Genomic DNA, 22,698 nt, shown 5'->3' on the forward strand with positions numbered 1-22,698 from the left:
AAATAAATTAGAGAAAGAGTTGTGAGCTAGTTGCCGGTTAGTTACACAATCCACCCGGCATGTCCTTGGCAGCTGAAGGACTAGCTTAGGCTAGTAAACTATGAAGCTGCATTCCGTAACTTTTTTGGGTTAAAAATTTGAGCAAGTTCATAATCAGCCAGTGTTCAAAACTCTCTGCTTGCCGTAGCTCGATTCTAAACGGTAAGCTTGTAATCATGTCTTTAACTCCAGTGGTTCTGGTGGATTTCCGTGGGAAATTCGATCATGTCTTTGCGTCAATACGTCACATCTGTAATTTACACATAAAGAAGAGTCTCGGCTAGTAGACTACGAGTGTGAGGATGTCGGAGGTGGAGATTATAGACTTTTCTCACAGCACTTGATATAATTTGATGGTAGATCCAGAAAGGTTCAAACGACAATCACCAACTGCAAAATGCAAAAGACTTCGGACTTCAGATCGGCTACAGAAAAAGAGACTGCAACCGGCTCATGCGAAAACAGGGATGATATCATATACATTAAATGTACTCACGCAATGCTGATGTTGTTAATATTAACAATTGGAGAACAAAGTATAATTTGCACAGTTTGACGTGATATAAGCGATCGTTAGCGCTATTTACTGCAATACTTTTCCCCCCTTAGTTGATCAGAACAAAAGTTGTTACTTGTTCAGAGGAAATTTTCCGGTGAAAATTCTTATACTTCTAAAAAGTATAATCTGTGAATGCGAATGCCAGTATCCACACCGGCGACTGACAGCAGCACATTCTCATCAAAACATCGGATTCATCCGCGCTGTGCCGAGCCGAGGCACAACCCTCGTAAAGCGGATAATTCCGCGAATAACTGCAATTGCAGATTTCGAACAGAGATGGCGACAAAGAGGAAAAACTACAGACTGCAGCTTTAATCATGTTGAAATTCTGTCATTTGAACTCTAGTGCAGTGAAATTCTTATCAAGAAAACAATAAAATAAAAAATAAATATCGGAGAATACTCAATAGGGATACTTGATATTTCGGCCACCATATCGATATCAGCCGATATATGTAAATTTTAGGGATGGCCCGATACCATTTTTTTTTCAAACTGATACGAGTACGAGTATTTACATTTGTGTACTTGCCGATATCGAGTACCGATACCGATATTTCTACCGCAAAAGTAACTATAGGCTCCCAGAAAAGAAGACAGAAGACTATTTTAGAACACAGGTTAGAAGACTGTTTTTATTTTCTTCTCTGCTTGTTTTAACAAGTCTAAAAATAAATAATAATGAGTAAAATAATAAATGTATTAACACACAAACCACTGTTAATTTAACATAAAAGCAAGCAGTTACTGCGTGCATGGTCTGACATGACTGAATGCGCCCAAAGTGCGCTCCCTTAATAGTCTAATTCCTAAAAAGCTGACAGTTCATCGCGATCTCACACATCTGTTATTATCAATGAAGCTGACTGCACAGTGAATCTTTCATAATATCCACACTTTGTTTGTTATAATTAGAGGATTTGCCAGCATACAGAATTCAGCACTGAACAAAAAAGTTTTGAGCAGTGAGGGGAGTCTATCTTAAATGCTTCTGATTAGCCATTGCGTTCAAGAAATCAACACACATGTCTGTGATTGGCTACATCGCTCAACGCTGCAAACATGTTATGAATAGAAACTCTGGCCTGTAAATCGTTTCTATTTTGTTTTAGTTGTTCTTCTTGCTTTTCTGCAACAGATGAATGAAAATCTATTAGTTTTAATATGTTGTATTCATAGATATTTCTAGTTTGCGGGAGTCCCGCGAATCGTTTTATTCTCCCGGAACCCGCACACACAGAGTGAGTGCATTACCGCCCGCGCTCGCGCTCGGCCATCAGATCTAGTGCCGCGCCGCACTCTTTTGCGTTGGGAGTGCACGTCCCTATGCCTCAGTTCACCTCGACAAAGCACTCGCGGCGGCCAGTTTCGTTTCGCAAAATGTACGTGGTATCGGGGCGTGGTATCGGCAAATTTTTATGAGTACGAGTACGAGTATATGAGGACAGTATCGACCCGATCCCCGATGCCAGTATCGGTATCGGGCCATCCCTAGTAAATTTTTTGTGTTATAGTTGGCTCAATAAGAAATATTATACGATATATTAAAGCTGATAAATAATGTATTATTTCCTTCAGCTGAGACGCTTCAGATGTCGACTGTTCAACATGATGGTTTTAAATTGCTTGAAATATGATTAGAATCACTTGTTCTTGTGTGGAAAATACAATGTTCAGCACAAATCTGTCATATCGGGTACATAAAATTATGAGAATATTTTAATTAGTGTGTTGGACGTAGCTTTTAATGGTAAGACCTTTTTTTTTTTAATCAGCCTCTCAAAAATGATATAGAAAGTCGAATTTAGATTTATTGGCCAATATATCGGTTATCGGATTTCAAAAATAACAAATTATCGGTATAGGCCAACATTTTCATATCGGTGCATCCTTGTGTTGAATAAAGATTGATTAGAGATCTCATCATTCCTAGGTTTATTACTGTATTGTTTATTCTTACTAGTTGTATATTCTTTTTTTATTTATCTTTGCATTTTTTTGTTTTTATGCCTCTCTTAAATGGACAAAATCAGACTTTCATCAAATGACAGTAAAGATCCTGAATTTATAGTTTTGCTTCAGTGGGTCAGCAGGACAAAAACTAACTCAAGCTGGGTTAGTGTGATGATGATGATGATGTTGAGTCATAACATCATATCAGCTGAGCTGGACATTGACCTTTGAACCCACGCGTGTGAATCTGGACATTACTCAACTCTCCTTGGCGAGTGCTGTGACCTTTCCTCCACATGACCTCACGCGTCACATGACCACCACGGTCTCCCAGGCAACCATTCACATGACAGAATGTACTAGCTATTTCAGGAGGAACGGTTTACTTAATTTCAGACACATGGGTCCATATCAATAAAAAGCTACACATGTATAATTAAAAAACAAACACACTTTTTGTTCCAGTGTTTCCAAAAACATGAAGTTTGTTTAGTTCTGGTTAGTTAAGTTTGTTCTCAATCCCTTTTTACATGATCATTAATCATAAATAAACTCTTTACATACACCCTTAAAGTCACCATGAAATTACAAATGGACATTTCTAGTTTTTAATGGGATATTGCCGTGTTTATTCTTAATGAATTATATGTACTTTTTAACTTCATGTTACCTATTTTGAAGAAAAGACGAGTGCAACTTCCAACTTTCATGATGAGTTTAAATAAAATTATATCACAGATATTAGATCATATTAGATATTTATAGCATCAAATAAACATTTATGCTATTCGTTTTTATAAAATTTTGTTTTGTACAAATTTAACTATCATGTTAATTCAGAATAGCAGAGATATATCCAATTTAAAAATGTATATATAATCAAGTAGCCTAGGCCTATTTTATTTGGGTTTGCATGCTAATAAAAGTTAATCAGAAAAACAAATGGTAGAAGTAACTTAAACCGTTTCTGAATATTAATTTAAATGCTGCACATAATAAATAGGCCTAATCAAAAAGCACAAAAATGACCATTGTAATTAAAATAAAATTTTTGTTATTTTGCAAACGGATGAATAAATTGTGTTGCTTTGAATATCTCATGCATGAGTTCGGAGTTTACAATGTTGGCAGTTACAGTAGGCTATATTGGGAGCGTAATACTCTGCTTTACATTAAAAAATAAATAAACTAGGGGTGCACCCAAATTTCGGCCGCCAAAAATGGCATTATCGGTTTCGGCCGAAATAAAAAAAAAACAGCCGAAAACGTAAACCGAAAATGAATGTCACCCCCCCCCCCCCCCCATCCGTGCGCAAACGCTTAGGTTTCACTCACGGTCAAGCTGTTATCACGCGTCTGCCTATCAAAGATAAGGAAGTCTCCCGCATATTGATAGCGGCTCCCTGATGCCCGCAAATTAGTTCAAATCTCCCGGAAGAGCGAGCAAGAGCGAGAGAGCTTGCGTGTGTGTGTGTGTGTGTGTGTGTGTGTGCCACATGAAGCGCATGTAAGACCCCCAGTCCAATTTTCTGTGTGTATAGCAGTTACATTAAAATTTGCGTAGCACTGCACAACTGAGTTTCCTACATGGGCTTACATGTTGTTTACAGTTTGAGTTCGGATTAAGTTCTAGTGCTGTTTTTGCACTGTTGTTTTGCACAGCAATTTAAAATGTAAGTAAAAAATATAAATCTTTTTGCAGATTTATATTTTCTAGATTTTATATTTTTCAGTTGTGCAAAAAGGATCTTTTTGCACAACTGTTAAAAAACTATTTAATTCGATGGAACATAAAACTTGAAGAATAATATTATTTATATTGATTGTTAAAAAATATTTTAGGTTTTGTACTGTATGTTTTTAAGCCATTTTCAGTTTCGGTTTTCGGCCAAGTGCATCCTAAATTTTCGGTTTCGGCCCAGAATTTTCATTTCGGTGCATCACTAAAATAAACCAAAACAAAAAATACCCAAATATAATTTAAAGACTTCTGTTTCTAAATAAATAAAGCTTAAGTAAACAGCTTAAGATGACGTTGGAACTCTAAAACCAAAAAGGAGGAGAATAAATAAAGTTTTTTGCTCATGCCGAACGAAACAATTCGTTTTTAATTCCTAATTTTAGACAAATAACAAATATATTATAGTTTGAATACAAGTTTAAAAACAGCACTACACATTATTAGGAAATTAAACTTATCATCATCATCATTAAATCAGGCGATACCGCCAAAAAAAAGAAAGAGAAACATCGGACCTTATGAAAAACAAATGGGAAAGACACCTTGAAATCAACTTACAATCACCAAATTCTGTTCAGTTCTGTTGTATTTAACATTTCTCCTCGCGAAACGAAATTCGTTTCAAACACAGATGCGATAAGAACAGAGTGGAAATTATTAGCAACACTAACATACCAGCAAAGCTAATGTTTTATGCTCGTTTAAGCTCAAACTAACCAAAGTAAAACCTTTAACGTTTCAATCATTCAATTAAACTAACTAAATCGCAGGCTATCATTAGATGAAGTAAACTCAACATGACGTGTGTTAACGTGCGTTTCTCTATTCTTTAACAAATAGAGAACTGAGATATTAATGACAAGTGCAGTAATTCAATGGGTCAATTTAAAGCATTGGGTTAAAAATATAACAAAGATTGTACACAGAATATATACTTCGAACATTGATTTCATATGAATTTCATTTGGACACAGATCCCAGCTGTGCATTTCTAATGTTATCAGTTTTTTTTAATGTCCTAATTCATATTTTGACAATTTGATCTGTTTCGCACTGTGCATCTCTTAAAGAAGTGGCTGTGAATGTGTTTGCTGATGAAACAGAAGCTGATCTTCCGCTTTCTGACTCTGTCGCTGAATGAAACGGCTCGTGATGATCACGTATGAAGTCTTTAACTGAAGTCACTCCTCAGTTGTTATGGTTAAACACAGATGCATAAACACAGTTATATAACTCCGTCACATGCAGCTGTTGCGCAATTAAACGCCCTTAATATTGGCTGCTTTCTAGATCAGATTAAAGGCACAACATTCTCATACGATAAGATGAAACCGGATAATATTGTGAATGTTCTGATCCAACCTGACCTCTGACCTGTAATGCTCCTGATCATCATCACACACTGTTGGGTCGTTGGACAGAGGAGAACTGAGACTGAGTCTGGTGTCTCTGACGGAGTTTGTGTTCCTTCACTGTCGACTTTGGCCTTTGTCTTGCTTAGTTTAATTTAATATTCAACAATATTATTGTTATACTATAGAGGGAATGCACGTGACGTCACCGTTGGCCGGAGTGACTGCAGTTACGCCCACAAGTGGCAAAAAGACTGAGCGGCAGCATTGGTTTTCAGCGTGAATGCTGCGGAAAAACACACAAAACGCGTCTAAAACGGGAAAGAGCTTTGAGACTGACTGTACAACTAGATTTGACAAGAAATATGAGGAATATTTTTACAGACTACCTAAAGCTACAGAACAGAGAAGCAAATAGATCGCTGCAATTCATAGAAACAACTGGACTCCAGGCAGCGAAAGGTGGATTTGCAGTTATCCTTTTTGTGTCAATATGCTGAATTTAGTGGTAAAATCATTCTCTATATATTGTATTGTTATACATTGCAGTGACAACTCATCAATCAAATATTTACCACTGTATATTCTGTATAATTTGACATTTTTAAATAAACACTTACAAAAAACTATACAAGTTTTAAGTCTCTAGACGATATGATGATATATATATAACATTGATAAGTGATCACCTGGATTTAGACCTGTCTATATTGTATTTATATAAAGCATTCACAGGCAAATTTGCTGTATGTATTTCCCTGGTGTCGAAATCAGGCACATATAAATGTCAGGAAACACGATTCCTGGCTGCATGTTTATATCACTGGATCACTGGATCTTTAGTAAGTTGTAAGGAACACTATATTGAGTCCAATCTTTAGATTAAACTGATAATCGTTTGTTTTACTTGCGTTTTCGCAGTTTCCCCTGTTAAATCCAGTCACGCAGCTGCTCTTCTGCCACTCAATCCGGCTGAGGGGGTGTGTTCCGGCGGGAAAGTGACGTTAATGCATTCCCTCTATATATATATATATATAAATGAACTAAATTAATAACTTTTTTACAGCAAAAAATGAACCTTCACTGAACTTACTTAAGCTGGAGTGTGACGCTATTTTCTTCTGGAAACAAACTTTGTTGCATTATTTTCCTTTAATCACTGTAAAGCTGCTTTGAAGCTCTGTGTTGTAAAAAGCGCTGTATAAATAAAGCTGACGTGTTAATAATACCGTTTCTGCTTTTGTCTCTCACAGTCATCCATGGGAAACCGTGACCAACGCCGCCATGCAGAAGTACCCGAACCCCATGAACCCCAGCGTGTTCGGCGTTGACGTGTTGGACCGTAACGTGGATCAGCAGGGACGCCTGCACAGCAAACGCCTCCTCAGCACCGAATGGGGTCTGCCGTCCATCGTCAGATCGGTACACAACTCCTGTTTTCTCTATGCTGCGTCTCTATTCGCCTACTCATACTACGCCCTAAACATACTCTTTTTGTGAAGAAAAAGTAGATCCTTTTGAGTGTGTAGCAGAAGAATAGACAAGCTTTGGGACACACTATCACGTCACACAATTGCGGCTTTAACGGTTTGTCTGTCGCATCCTGTCACTGTAAACTGACCTGTCAATCATCCTGTCACTGTAAACTGACCTGTCAATCATCTCGTCACAGATTACATCCTCCTACTGTATCGGAGAGAAATGCAGAATCCCGATGATCTGCAGTCGCGGGTCTTTCAAGCGGAGACTCATATTGATGCATTTAAAAGTTAATGTCCAAACGGATCCACATTGTTTTTGAAGATGAAATATAACACGTATAACATTAAATAAATATTTTTGTAAACTTTGATTAGTCACTCAAACCTTTTATCTAAACCTCTCACCGTCTGTCACACATATCCGCCATGTTTTGTAGTTCTTAAACACTTTTTACTCATGTTTGTAGTTCCTCATCAAGCGCAGTGGGTTGTGGGTAATATTAGCTGTTATAGTGAGGAAGGATCCACACTTTGAAAATCCACCGGGAATAGTGGATCATCCGGGACTTCTGTTCAACATACTTATTCTAATCTCACACACTGCTTAGGATGGATAGCGTCAACATTGAGACGCAGGGCTAGGCTAATCGCTTTGTTTAAGCTAGCAGCTGATGTCAGTCTTGAAACAGGAACTCAGTAGCTCTCATTGCCATCAAGCCGAGGTGAAATCCTGCTTTGCTATCCCAGCCAGCCTCTGTTCTTCAGTGGCCTGAGCGTGAGGAGGACTCCTGACCCGTACACGACCCGACTGAACGGTTATATCGGGCCGGCTAGTCCTCGGCACATGTCGTCCCGGTGTCGTGTTTCTGAATGAACCGTTCTGTTCTGCTGTGACGTCTGACGCAAGCGATTCATTCATTCTGTTCTAAGACCAACAAAACTTCCCAGTTTGATTCCTAGAGCTCTTGTTTATTATTAGACACATTACTGGTCTTTAAAGATTTTGATTAAGTCTCTTCTGCTCACCAAGACTGTCTTTATTTGATAAAAAAAAACAGTAAAAATCACACAATATTATTCTAATGTAAATCAGCTGTTTTCTATGTGAATATATAGTAAAGTGTAATTTATTCCTGTGATCAAAGCTGAATTTTCAGCATCATTACTCCAGTCTTCAGTGTCACATGATAATAATCATGAATGTTTATTGAGCAGCAAATCATCATATTATAGTGATTTCTGAAGGATCATGTGACACTGAAGACTGGAGTAATGATGCTGAAAATTCAGATTTGATCACAGGAATAAATTACGCCTTACTATATATTCACATAGAAAACAGATGATCTACATTAGAATAATATTTTTGAGTGCTAGTACAGGTCATGATAATAGCAGTAGCATAGTTTGTCTAGAGCAGATTGAGTTTCTTTTGACTTTCTTACACTGATTTAAACTGAAGCTAAAACTGAATTTGATTTAGACGTCAACCCCCTGTCTTGTTCTTCCACAGATAATCGGCAACACACGGACATGTACGTACATCCAGGAGCACTCCATAGTGGATCCCAAAGAGAAAACCTTTGAGCTTCAGTCGACTAATGTAAGTGTCCTGATCTCAGTCCACACGTGTCGTACACACGCTGAACCCTGATCACATATTATCCATTATCTAATTCCCGTGGCCTTTTCTCTCCATCACATATTTTAGTAATCATCATTAACTGGGTATTATTTGGAAGCTTGAACACTCAAAATTCATTGTGAAAATGGTTTTGAAATTGAAAACGGTGCTTCCTCGCACTTCGTAACAAATCCGTCCCTCACGGGTCAAAATGACCCGAAGCCTTAATTATACTTAAAAAAAAATTTTGTCCAAAAAGATTATTTAATTTAAATTTGATAATATTTTTCTATTTTGCAATGCAAATGTTTGCAAATGTTTAAATTACTAGATTTGATCAATAAATAATAAGTAAATAATAATTTAAGCACATTCCTCACATTCTTTCAACTTAAATTCAAAATTTCATGTATAACCCTCTTAATTCAGCTCAAAATATCTTACATTGGGTGTCTTTGACGACCTCTTGTGGAAAATAAATAATATATCATGATATTTCATAACTCTAGATGACGTTATAGCTCAATATGGAGCAAATGAGCTGTTCTGCTGTCCTAAAGCCAGTTCCTCTTCAGTGTGTATTCAGATACACATGTATCTGATTAATATAAAATCATTTTTGGGTAAAGTTTTAGCATTTTTAGTTAGAATTTTGAGCACTTTTAGGTTTTTCTATGTGTACTGAAGCATTCCACTCATTCCTAAGGGAGTCAAATGGACATCGAAACAATGCAATTTTTTTTGTGTGTGTATTTGTGGTTCAAGTGCGACAAAAGTCCTGGGGTCTTTGACCCCTCTAATGAACACTCAATTTTAAAAGTTTTTTGAAAAATGAGTTTCGAGTTAAAATGGCCCTTGGGAAGGATGAGGGTTGAGTCATTATAGCAACACAATTGTCAAGATATCAAGTTAATGTGAACCTGTCAGGACGTTTCTGGTTTGTCAGCATTTCCTGCACACCTTTTCTCAAACGTTCATGTTCTGGCCTTTAGCAGTTGAGTTTGTGTGAATGTCATGTGGAATGAGACACGGCCAGTCTGTGCATAAGAGTTGCATTCTGGGAGGGCGTTGGTTTCTCTATGGTTGCATATTCTATAGATGTGTCATATTTATCGTCTGGTTTTCTCACCGTAGATCACCTTCACTAACATGGTGTCTGTGGACGAGCGGCTCACGTACCGACCGCACCCCGAGGACCCGGACAAGTAAGAGTCCCTCTCTGTTTAACTGCCATGAGACGAATACAAGTTCTTCACATTAGGGCTGTCAAATAAAAATTAGAATTCCAAAAATTCGTAGAATTTGAAAAAAATATGCATTCGAATTTTTGGTGTGTCAAGAAGCGCGCGAGACATGATGAAGATGATGAACTGACACAGTTTGTTTTTGTTAGCTTATCCAGTATACAGTGTGGTGCGGATGAGTTGTTAATTAAAAAAATTGGGAATATAAACTATTTATAATCCAAAATAATAATAAAAAATTATTGTTCGAGAAGCTATTTTATACGTCTAAAAAGAGAAGAAAAGACTAAAATGCGCACTGTGGTGAGAAGCTTGTACCAGTGTATCGATATGGTTTCAGATATTCAGAATCTATATTCAGTGAAAAATCAATATTTATGACAACACTAATGAATATCTATCACTTTTAACTAGAAGCCAACTTAGTTTGAGTCAGGTTTGTGTTTTTCTGGTTTCCAATGACCTCTGATCAAAAACAAATGGAAGAAGCAGATCTTTAAAAGTCCACCAGTTAAAATTCACAAGTTTGTAAATTGGAAAAAGTTTTTCCTAATGACGAAAACCCTCTCAGTTCCTGGCAAAAATTGTGCAACGACATACTACTGTAACCGAATTGTTGTTTCAAAAGTTAATGGCCTTTAAAAAGTGAATGTAATTTAATTTCAATAAACGATGCATGTTTGATTTGGTTTACATTTGCTTGTTGGGCCCTCTTGTGTTCATGGAGATGATACTGTACTTTCACCCTCTAACATTAAAGGTGCTGATAGTATGTAATATGTTTGCATATAATGAGGAAACAAGCTAAGTTCACATACTCGTTTCTCTGAATAAAACTTCTGTAGCCAGTTATTTTACTTTGAAATGTGCGTTTCCAGGCTGGAATGTTTGTTATTGTTTTGGTCAGTGATAGTGCACGTTGCCAATTTTCACTGTCCATTGCGCTCGTTCCTGTTGCGTCTCAAACTGGCGACCCCTGTGAGCCGTGTCGAGTCTGAGGAGGCGGGTGGCGGGAGAAACTACGATCTTTGATATTTTGAATTCGATTGCAGTACATATTTCGACCACTAGTTGTCATTCTTACACACTGCACCTTTAAGTATTTTCGAATTCTAATATAACTTGAATTTTGCTAATATTTAAGAAAGAAATTCGAATTTAGCTTTTCAGCCATTTTGACAGCCCTACTTCACATTCTGCTCCTCTTAAAGGGACAGTTCATCCAAAAATGTAAATTCTACTATTTACTCCCTCATGTCATTCCAAACCTATAAGGTGTTTAAAACGCAAAGATGAATAAAAGTCTTATGGGTTTAGAATGACATAATGAAGAGTAAATGATGAAACGATGATCAGGTTTGGGTTGAAGTGTCCCTTTAAACAGCATGTCCAGTATGTTGTGTGTGTTATATCAGTGTGTTGATGATGTGCTGGTCCCGCAGGACGATGCTCACGCAGGAGGCCATCATCTCTGTGAAGGGTGTGAGTCTGAGTAGTTATCTGGAGGGACTCATGGCATCAACCATCTCCGCCAATGCAGGAAAGGTCAGGAAACCAAAACACGGGGCAACCTGTCACTCACATGAGATCAGCCAATAGCAAACCACAACCATACAATCAATTCCTCACAGACACAATCAAGTCCCGCCCACATGTCACTGGGATATACGGCACTATAGAGGAGAAAGTACCAGTGCAACTTCCCTTTAATGATGCGTTTAAATGGTGAAATGTCTTTAAATGAACCTGGATACATCAAGCGCCTCAAAGTCAGTAGTTCTTGTAGTTTTTCCTAGCTTTCGTCAGCTCTCGTCTGCTGTAGTGCTCGACTAATATTGATCATAAATAGATATTATATAATATTTGCTATAAAGTTGAAAATGAATTGCATGAAAAAAATAATTTGATCTTAAACCGATTTAAACCTTAGATCTTACCGACTTTTTGATTCTGTAATACTATTATTCATTTGTTAAAAACCCAACAGGGCAGGCAGAAATCCGATTAATATGTGTGCGCTGGGAATCATATTTTTAAAACAATAAAACAAGGTTATTAATTAGTACTAATAGAAAAGCAAATGCTATGATACTTATTTTTAATCCATTTAATCCATCATTAATGTATTTATTTGACAGAACTGTTAAACAGAGGCAGTGCACTAATGAAGATGGAGAATGTCAAAATAAAAGTCCCCTTTGCTGTCAAGATAAAAGTCACATTGGCCAAGCGGAAATTAAGAACGGCTAAATATTGACAGATTTGTGATGTTGTTTTCCTGTTTATTACAGTGATATATCTGTATAAAGTGCTCCAGAAATATAGCTGTCATAACCCAACTCAACTTTTATTTATAAACCATTAGAATGGAATAGAAGTGCTTTCCATAAATAGTAAATAACTCTAAAATACATAGAAACATAAAATTTCATCAAAACATGTCACTAAGAAAATCATAAAACCAATCACTCACAGTTCTCAGACATCATCAAACTCCAAAAGCTTGATCAAATAATGTGTGTGTGTGTGTGTGTGCAGGGTCATGTATCCTTCAAATGTGTGACCCTGGTCCACAAAACCAGTCAAATTATTGAAATATTTAAAAATCTGAATAAATAAGCTTTCCATTGATGTACGGTTTGTTAAGATAGGACAGTATTTGGCAGAGATACAACTATTGAAAATCTGCAATAAAAATAAATTTAAACATTGAAAAAAAATCGCTTTTAAAGTTGTGCATTTATGTCACTCACAAAAATAAATGTTTTATATATTCACGGTAGGAAATTTACAAAATATCTTCATGGAACATGATCTTTACTAAATATCCTAATGATTTCTGGCATAAAAGAAAAATTGCTAATTTTGCCCCATACGATGTATTAGTGGCTATTGCCACAAATATACCCGTGCGACTCGTGACTGGGTTACTGGTCACATATAATCTATTATAGTATATATCTATATCTAAAAGATTTTACGGTCAACCCGACTTGTGAGTGTTTTTAAGTTTGCATCATTGATTCTGTTATTTATTTCAGTGAAATATCCGTATAAAGTGCTCTAGAAATATAGCTTGACTTCAATGTTCAGTGGCTCAAGGATAGTACAGCGTCTCTGACGTGTGTGTGTGTGTGTGTGTGTGTGTGTGTGTGTGTGTGCAGGGTCGTGAGGCGATGGAGTGGGTGATCCGGAGACTGAACACTGAGATCGAGGAGCTGGCGATCACAGCGAGAGGAAGCTTGAGGACTCCTATGGCCGCCGCCGTCACTGAGAAGTGAGCGAGTCCAACTCTCCTGCGCTCCCGCGTATCCAGCGTCTACATTAGAGGCTAGCGGGACGTCGAGCTGGTGACGCACAACGAGACCACGAGTAGTTTTAATAAATCAGTATAACGGGACAGACCGATGTTCTCTGATGCTCCAGGAAACGTTTTCCACGTTGATCTCATCACAAAACGTGCCACGCATCGCTTCACCAGCACTGACACTCAAATCTTAGCAATATTAGGACTTAGCAATTTTACTATTATACTGTTAAAACAAGGAAGGGAACAAACTAACCCAGGACCATCAGACGTGTGCTTCAGAACGGGCCTCCTTAGAAAACAAATCAGCACTAAATGACATGTGAAACTACAGAGGATAGAATGACATCATCATCATGTGACTCGGCTCTGCTAATCATCTGTAGTGAACATGTGCTTTGAGTTTAATCAAACAGGAGGCGGATGGGATGTTGGATGAGGACTAAATAATGTGTGTGTGTGATGGGAAACATCAGAGGTGTGCCTTCAGGAGTGTGTGATTCCAGGAGGGGGAAATACATTCTATTTATTTATTTATATTTTGTAGATTTATGGAATTTCAACTCCAGCATCCGAACTGTACCAATATGCAGATGAATATCAGTCCATGCGTCAGCGATGCGTCGCTGAACGTGAAGAAACCATGACGAGTGTAGTTGTGTTTGTGGATGTGTGTGTTATTGCTTACGCACAGAAATCTTTGAGCCGCGCCATACAGAAAGTTGTTTTTGTTTCCTTCTCAATAGATATTGCATTTTTTTGTTGGGTTTTACTGGTATATTGTGAAGCACTAAAATAAAACATAACTGCATTTAAACAACTTATTTATATCGAATGTAAATATTTGTTTACAGGCATATTTAGTATTAAATATTGACAAAGCAACTTGGTGGAAAAGCATTTAGCCTTTAGTTTGTGACGGTACTGAGGAAACGAGATGATCTCGCTCCAGCATCTTCAGAACAGCCAAAGCTGTTTACAGCTGTAGAAATAAACTAACATTCGTATAAACAAGGGCTTGTGTGTTTCTGTGAACCTTCAAAGAGGAACAGCAACTGTGTTTCACAGGAGACGCTGAAGAAGAACGACACTTCTGGGTATTTACAATTTAGAACAAAAGTTTTAGAAAAAGAGAAAGGCATTTGATGGAGATTTGCGTGTAGAAGTAGTTCAGAAGTCTACAATCCACACCGCTTTCTGTTTCATATTTGAACTAAATTATTGAAATACGTTGGGGTTGATGGAAGAGAAACACTACAAATAAATAAGGCTAATTTTTTTAAAAAAAAGTGTATTATTAGATATTAAGGACATAACATACAACATTTAAAACTTTAACAAGACACCCAAAAAAGATAACAACTAAAAGGATTGGTTTACATTGGAAAAAAGAATATATATATATATGTACACACACATTAATTTAAATAAAAGTAAAAAAAAATCAGTCAGTACTGAAAGATATAAATGTAATGCCATTACATCCTTATTTAGCCTTTGTTACGTCACAGAGAAAAGTCACGAAAAAAATTATATATATATATATATATATGATATATTTAAAATAATATGTATATATATATATATATATAATATATGTACATATTATTTTAAATACAAGTAAAGAAACCAAACAAAGTTAAATTAATTGTCCTTAAAAAAAGCCATAAAAAACGCCATGACATCCTTATTTAGCCTTTATTTTCACACAGAGGAAGGTAAAAAATATATATATAGCCTACATTATATTAATCTAAATACAAGTCAAGAAAACAAACAAACAAATAAATCAATAATTTGTACTTAAAGAATAGCCATAACTAAGACGCTAGTGCCCCCTTGCATCCTTATTCAGCCTTTATTACGTCACACATGCCGTTGCTACAGTAACATTAGTCGAGAGTTGTTACATTGTAGCCCTTCTTGTGTGTGACGCTCTTTCACGCCCCCTGCTGGCCGTCCGCGTTACAGTGGCACGTTTTCCCGGCATCGCTTGCGGGACCCTTGCGTCACATGACGGAGTCTCCAACAACCAATAGGATTCCAGTTTACTGTGCCTTCTATCCAATCAAAATCTGGTTATATTTAAAGGCATTTAAAAGTGGGTTATTTGAAATTAAACAGGCAAGACTCGCGGTCGCTGAGGAGATTCGCGTCGTCATCTCTAGTGATAAATATACTTTTTAAGGAGTTTTCTCAATATTAATTATCACACACGACTGATTTAGTCGATGGTAACGGGTTATTAAATCGCCGAGAAGGAAGTCATCGTGTTTCTGTGGTATTTGCGGAGGATTTGTCGTGAGGAAACGGCTAACGAAGGTAATAGCGTTATTAAGCGTCACAACGACGCAAAAATACTTTTGAATTGAATTTATCACTAACTGATTTATAACTTAAACGTTTTTATTTAAATCTGTATTTGGATGGAAACCGTTTGTATGTCATCTGAACGGTGACCATCGTGTGACGGTTTAATATCGACATTAATCCAGTAACGTTACATTTATTTTCTCTTCTGATGTGGATAAAATATGTATTTATGCAATTAATGTCGTCATTCAATCTCAGAATATGGAAACCGCTTCAAGAACCAAATCAAGCAAAGATCTGAAGATTCAACGACCTGAACATGAGAAGGTATTTTACAGGAACTGTATATGCCTATTATTATTATTATTATACGCCTCTGTATTTTTCTAAGAAAGTTAGGATATTGATAAGCAATCTTATCAAAGCAAATAATGTGCAAAGATTATTTTCCATTAACGTTACCTGTAGTCTTTCACCTTTGAAAATGACAAAGTAATGGTATATCCTCTGTTTTGTCTTTGATTGCATTTATTATCTGTTATACTGTTAAATGCAAATTTTAAAAAGGAGCTTATTTTGTAATCTACTAAATTAACCAAAGTCATTATTTAAATGTTTTTTCCTGTGGACACGTGATTATATCCATCTGACATTTCAGGATTACAACTTTTAAATTTGTTTCAGAGAATCTCAAAAGTAACATTCACCTTTGAAAATGACAAACTAATCAGTTTTTGTCTTTGATCGCATTTATCATCTGTTTTACTGTTAAATGCAAAATTTAAAAAAGACCTATATATTTTTTTGTAATCTCAGGCATTATTTAATTCTTTTTAATATACAGGTGATTCTGTCCATCTGACCCTACAGGAGTGTGTTTTCATTGTTACGATTTTAAATGTTGTTACTAGTTTCAGAGTAACATTGCCATGATGTTTGAAGATTGATGCTTCTGTCACTGATGGAGTTTTGGTTCCTCACTGTCGCCTTTTTCACCTTTTCTTCTTTGTCTTGCTTATTTTGGGGACATTCAATAATATTATTGATCTCCTGCATTGACACCATTATATGAGAACTGAAACTGAGCTGGACGATGACATCAGTTTTCTCCAGAGCGCCTATATATAAATAAACTAAATTAATAACTTTCTTACAGCAAAAATGAACCATCGCTGAATTACTTAAGCTGGACTGTGACGCTATTTTCTTCTAGAAACAAACTTTGTTGCATTATTTTCCTGTTATCTCTGTAAATCTGTGTTGGTAAAAGCGCTGTATAAATAAAGCTGAGTTAACATTGGCATGTCTCTTGATGTTCTGCAGGGTTCTGGACCCAAAAGAGTTCCGGTGACCCAGAAGCCCGTGTCGACCCCGCACACGCGTGTTCTCGGGCCGGCACACGGACCCCAGCGCATTCAGCGCCCTGCCAGTCAGCAGAAACCCACGGGAGTCTCGCTTCCGGGGAAAACCTCGTGTCCCGGAGACCAGAACGCCAATCCAGGTCCACTCAAGCCGGCTGCGCAACACAAGCCGAAGCCGGTTCCTGCAGCCGAGCCCAACAACGCTCCCGAACCCGGCAAACAGGACAAACCTCACCGTAAGCATTAATCACATCCTTACACAGGGCTCCAGACTAACTTTTCCACTGGTTGCACTGGTGCTACCAACTTTCTCAGTTGGTCGCACCAGGATATGATTTGGTCGATCCTTTTTTTTTGCTAAATGCCATGGGATTAATCAATGCATCCTGATGAATAGTGGTTTTAATGGACCAAGGCTAGCAAAGGCTTTCTGGGTTGCAGCAGAAATACCTGTAATATATTAATTATCATTGCCAAATTTCAGGATTTTCATGGATTTTGGACAGTAATTTTAATCTGTAATTTTAAGCATTTTACATTCAAATCATATTCTATCTGTCTATTATCATCTTTCTATCTTTTAAAAATCATTAAACATTCAAATGTATGCATTACATCTTAAAAGATTAGAGTATTATAATAAACTGATACAGATTTTTCGTTATCAAAGTTTATAGTTGTAACAAAAAGCAGAAATCTCACACTCCTTACCTTCTGCATTTTATAACAATTTCCTCTTCCTCTGTGGAGCGATCATGAGAGTAATCGACATGAGAGTAATCGCTCGCCAGGGGAGAATACGTATGAGGAAGGGGCTCTGTTTCGTGAGACCATTTTTATCATTTTTATATGCCTTAATTAGTGAATTCGTAATTGGCGCGCTTCCCCATCAGTGTGCAATGCGCGTGACGTCTGCGTTCGTCAATAAATAAACTGCACGTGTCCTGCGGAAGAACATTGTAGACGGAACTTCTCTCCGTTAATGTCTAAGGCGAGTCACGCCGGCACTGGGCGACTCCGCAGCCGAGACGACCCCGGGGTAAAATAGTCAGAATATAAACAGTTATTATAGGCGTACCGTAGTGATCCAGAATAAGTCAAAAACACGGTTTGGAAAATAGATTCATGATGAACTCGTTCATTTTGAACATAAGTTACGGACTGCAGCAGCTGATACAACGCGTTCTGCTGCTCAAGCGTCCACTCGCACAAATGCGCCCACATTACATTTTAACTCGCACATTCTCAAAAAATGGTCGCAGTCTGGAACCCTTATACAGGGATAGTTCACTTCTGTCAGTAATTACTCTCCCTCGTGTTCAAACCCCGTAAGACTTCATTTTTCGAACACAAATTAAGATATTTTTGATGAGATCTGAGAGCTGGATCCCTCCTCCATGGGCTTAACTTAAGTTTATCAAGCGTCGAGAATACTTTTTGTGCGCAAAAACAAACACATTCTCGTCGCTTTATAAACTTAAGGCGAGACACTACAGGTGATTAGGGTAAAAATGTTAACGTACAGATATCAGCATGAAACTTTACCAGTTGATTACTCGCATGAATAGGAGAAAAAAATGTATTGCAAGGTTTCTGTAATTTTATGTTTAAATATGCTAATCAAGCTATATCTAATTAAATATGCGCTAATTTGCCTTTATTTTAAAGTGACGTTTTAAGATGAAAAAACAAGGTTCAAAATTATTTTTGCATTTTGTTGATGTATTCAATGAAAATACATGTACAGAGGGGATTATGAATATCTCCTTTTGTTACCCTGAGCAGAAAATACTGCCAATAGCCTTAAATTGATTTCCGCCCTATTTTTAGGCATAAAATGTCATACAAATCAGGCCAAGAATGATACATCAACAAATCCCTCTGAACAAACCTCCACAATATAGTTAGGAATAGGACTGTAAAGTTTGGTGTATGTATGCGCTACAGAAGTGGAAAATCGTCACTTGGAGTGTGAGGGAAAAAACTCATTTTGAGAAAACGGCCTTTAAAGATTTTTATGGCAAAATTTCTATTGAAAGCCATGAATTACAGACAAAATATGCTTTAGGTCCAAGTAAAATCAATGTATCGCACTGTTTAACATCCAAAACTCATCACTGCTTCATCCATCACTGATCATAACATCCAAAACCACACATCAACCGTCCATCACACAAGTGAATATGGGACTCGCAACCACTTCAGGATCCCACAATTACAAATTTGTTTATTATATACTAACTATATTATACAAAAACTGAAATGTGTTGTGTAATGTAAGTGTTGTGTAATGTAATTGTTTTGTATATATAGTGTGTAAAGTATAGTATATATGTGATGTATGTAAATAATGTCAGAGCGCGTCACGTGACGATTCTGAACGAATCACGTTGTCAGAAATTGTCATCAGCCAATGAGATTGCGCGTTTCGAGTTAAATCGCCCGTTTTACTTTCATGATTGGTTGCTGATGAACAGGAAATGACCATATTTGGAGAGAGCTAGAGCTGGTGTGTGTGATGACAGGGTGCAGACAGCGATCGCGGAGCAGCGGGATGATTTAGAACGCCAACTTTTGATGAATTTATGTGAAATCTACACGCAAACAGACAAAGTGTAGTAAAATAAAGACCTAAATGTGTATTTTGGACTTTTTTTCAGCACAAGTCTGAAAGAAGACCTGTTATTGAAGACAAATAGCCCAAAATCTCAAAATTGTCCAGTGAAAAACAACGATGTTTTTGCCTGCCCGTGTCTCGCCTTAAGGTTCATTTTACAGGTTTCATTGAACTAACCCTTTAATGTTGAGAACATAATGACTCTTTCTGTTCTTTTCCAGAAACTACTCTCAATGGCACATCCAACAATGCAAAGTAAGTTATTTAATATTTCTTAAATTCCATGTATTCAGTCCCATTGTTCAGTTTTTCATATTTTTAAATAGGGCTGCACAATTAATCGAATTTCTAATTGCGATAACGATTACGGATGCCACGATTACGTAATCGTTCAAAGCCGCGATTACAAAAGAATATCCACTCTGCGTGTGTGTGCGTGTGTGTTTAGAGCATAATTATGTTATGAGAGGTGAATCACGACTACTTCAGAAAACCCAGCACAATATGACACACCAGGCAGTGACGTAAGTGTACGCTGAAATAAAGTCTTTCACCTCAGAAAAACGGACTTTACTGTCCTGTCAGCCGTTATACTGTGCTCGTAGCGCGCACTCTTCAATTGCACGCGCAAATGCGGCGGCGCGCGCTGTGTATCGCTTCACTGTATAAAGTGCAAAAGAAACTACGAGCATGCAACGTCGTTACAATGTAAATTAGTAAGTCACGAAATAAAGTAAAATACCAATAAATCACGTGTTCGCTGAGAAGGATTTGCATGCAGGTGTGATTTTCATTCTATTCACCAGGAGCCGTTTCATTAACAGTTCTTGTTAGTATTGTGTATTTACCATGGGAAGTGTCGTTTCCATAACCCCAAAAATGCCGCTTTTTCACTTTGTGTTATTTTTTATATTTTTAAATGACTGTGGTGGCTCATATCAACATTGTATTAACAAAAACTAGTTTGGGACTGCTATTTAATTGCTTTAGCATATAGTCCTAATGTTTTTCTAGTCTTTACTATGAGTCATTCTTACAATTGATGTGCATGTTAAGTAAAGGGGGACAGTACTTGTGTGTGTTAACAATTTTTTTGTAAACATGTATTATAATATGCCTATATGTATTCAATGTAAATTGTGATAATCGTAATTAATAATCGCAATTACAATTTCAAGTAAATAATCTGCAATTATGATTTTTGTCACGATCGTGCAGCTCTATTTTTAGAGCTGATTTGTTTATACTAGTTGCTGAATAGTTAAGTCCAGGATGACTTTAAAGTCCCCCTGTTGTCAGTCATTTTGGTGATCAAAGATGACTTTTAAGAGATAAAACTGATTTAAATCTTCATGCGTTAAAGGGTAAGTTCGTCGTTTTACAAGTAAAGCCCTGTTTTAAGATCGTTTCTGATGAAATAGAACGGTTAATATTAAAATTTTCGGTTTTTGTGTTAGCACCCCCCCACCTGTACAATGGTTTCATAGGGGCACTGTAACAATCATTCATATAAATGCATTAAACTTTAGTTTACCAAGACGTGAAACTCATCGAGTGGTCTGGGGTGTTCAATGATATGCTCACGCAAAAATCGCTGCCAAAGATGCTTTCCAACAGGTTTTATCATAGTTTTTGTCCAACTCCATTGACTTGTATTGGATGTTCTGTGAGGTACGGTATTACTCCGGAAATGGGGTTGTTTGTATTCTTTCTGTAGTTATGCAGTCGCGGTATCGTAGGCTACGCTATCCAAACATTGACAAAGGTGGATCATCGCCACCAACTGGGCTGGAGTGTCTATTATTCAAGCTCTCAACGGAAGAATGTCCGGTTTTGAGGCGTTTGGAAAATAGGTCCACACTTTTACAACGAATGGTAAAACACCTGTTGGAAAGCATCTTTGGCAGCGATTTTTGTGTGAGCATATCAGTGAACACCCCAGACCACTCGGTGAGTTTCACGTCTTGGTAAACTAAAGTTTAATGCGTTTATATGAATGATTGTTCCAGTGCCCCTATGAAACCATTGTGTGGGGGGGGTGCTAACTCAAAAACCTAAAATTCTTGGGACAGCAGCATGTGTCCAAATTTTAATCTCAACCATTCGATTTCATCAGAAACGATCTTAAAACAGGTTTTTACTTGTAAAACGCCAAACTTACCCTTTAAAATATCTTGAATGTAACTCGACACCCGTGCCTCATTTAGTATGCGCGGTTCTATGAATATGCAAATGAGCCCGCCTCCACTCACTCACTCACTCACTCAGAGATCCACTGGTTGACGATCACACGTTGATCTGATTGGTTACAAGGTAGTTTGTGACGTCAGAAACACCAGCGATTTCAAACCGTGTTTTTGAGACTGTCTTTGGTTCAGTGCAGTTTTAAGGAGAAAATACTCAGCAATGCTGTCGACTTATGAACTTACACATGATTTGTCTTAAAGCAGATTAAATACACCACATAGACACATAAACAACATTAAAAACTTTAATATTAGATAGATATTGTTTAAGATAGGCATGTTTACTTATAACGAGTATTATAAACTTATTTTTACTCTCCTCAGGGCCATTTTGATCTGTATTCTTGATGACATTTGGACTTGCTGTTTTTGTGTTAATGAGGAACGGTCATGGCAGCGTCTGTGTTTTGCCTGTTCTATAGGAAAGCATGGAGTTTGGAGAATTTCGACATTGGCCGCGCTCTGGGCAAAGGCAAGTTTGGGAGTGTGTATCTGGCCAGGGAACGCCAGACCAAGTTTATCCTGGCACTGAAGGTGCTGTTTAAGAAGCAGCTGGAGAAGGCCGGCGTCGAGCACCAGCTCCGGCGGGAGGTGGAGATCCAGTCCCATCTCAGGTCAGTGTGGCTGTTTTAGTAGCGCTGTGACGGTATCAGTGTTTTACCACCGCGGTGGTGATGTACAGCCTGGGTCTACCAGAGTTCATTTGTACAGAGAGTCTGGCCACTCTCCATTGACAAGCGTTAACTTTTGAAGGCAGATACTCTGCTGAAGTTTAAAACTATTGGATCTGCCATAACCAATCACTAACGTTTGGTTGTGACGCACGACTAGCGCACAACCTCAACATCAGAGTTCTCG

At 37.4% G+C, this 22,698-nt stretch overlaps 2 protein-coding genes across 2 annotated transcripts in view; both read left to right on the plus strand.

Annotated features, from left to right (window-relative positions):
• prelid3b (PRELI domain containing 3) overlaps positions 1 to 14,314 on the plus strand; it is a 14,809-nt gene extending 495 nt beyond the window's left edge. Inside the window, exons 2-6 of the mRNA XM_077247664.1 lie at positions 6,901 to 7,069; positions 8,642 to 8,731; positions 9,887 to 9,957; positions 11,439 to 11,541; positions 13,161 to 14,314. Of these exons, the coding sequence (XP_077103779.1) occupies positions 6,901 to 7,069; positions 8,642 to 8,731; positions 9,887 to 9,957; positions 11,439 to 11,541; positions 13,161 to 13,277 (550 nt within the window). The 3' untranslated portion in view covers positions 13,278 to 14,314. The remainder of the gene's footprint in view (positions 1 to 6,900; positions 7,070 to 8,641; positions 8,732 to 9,886; positions 9,958 to 11,438; positions 11,542 to 13,160) is intronic.
• Positions 14,315 to 15,415: 1,101 nt separating this feature from the next.
• LOC143756692 (aurora kinase A-like) lies at positions 15,416 to 22,473 on the plus strand. Its single transcript, XM_077247277.1, has 5 exons — positions 15,416 to 15,625; positions 15,875 to 15,943; positions 16,940 to 17,213; positions 19,816 to 19,849; positions 22,263 to 22,473. The coding sequence occupies exons 2-5, from the start codon at positions 15,878 to 15,880 to the stop codon at positions 22,471 to 22,473; spliced, it is 585 nt and encodes a 194-aa protein (XP_077103392.1). The 5' UTR covers positions 15,416 to 15,625; positions 15,875 to 15,877.
• Positions 22,474 to 22,698: the final 225 nt, after the last annotated feature.

This window comes from Siphateles boraxobius, unplaced genomic scaffold (genome assembly GCF_051911475.1).
Source record: "Siphateles boraxobius isolate OS27281-9 unplaced genomic scaffold, OSU_SipBor_1 109, whole genome shotgun sequence".
Taxonomy (NCBI): Eukaryota; Metazoa; Chordata; class Actinopteri; order Cypriniformes; family Leuciscidae; genus Siphateles; species Siphateles boraxobius.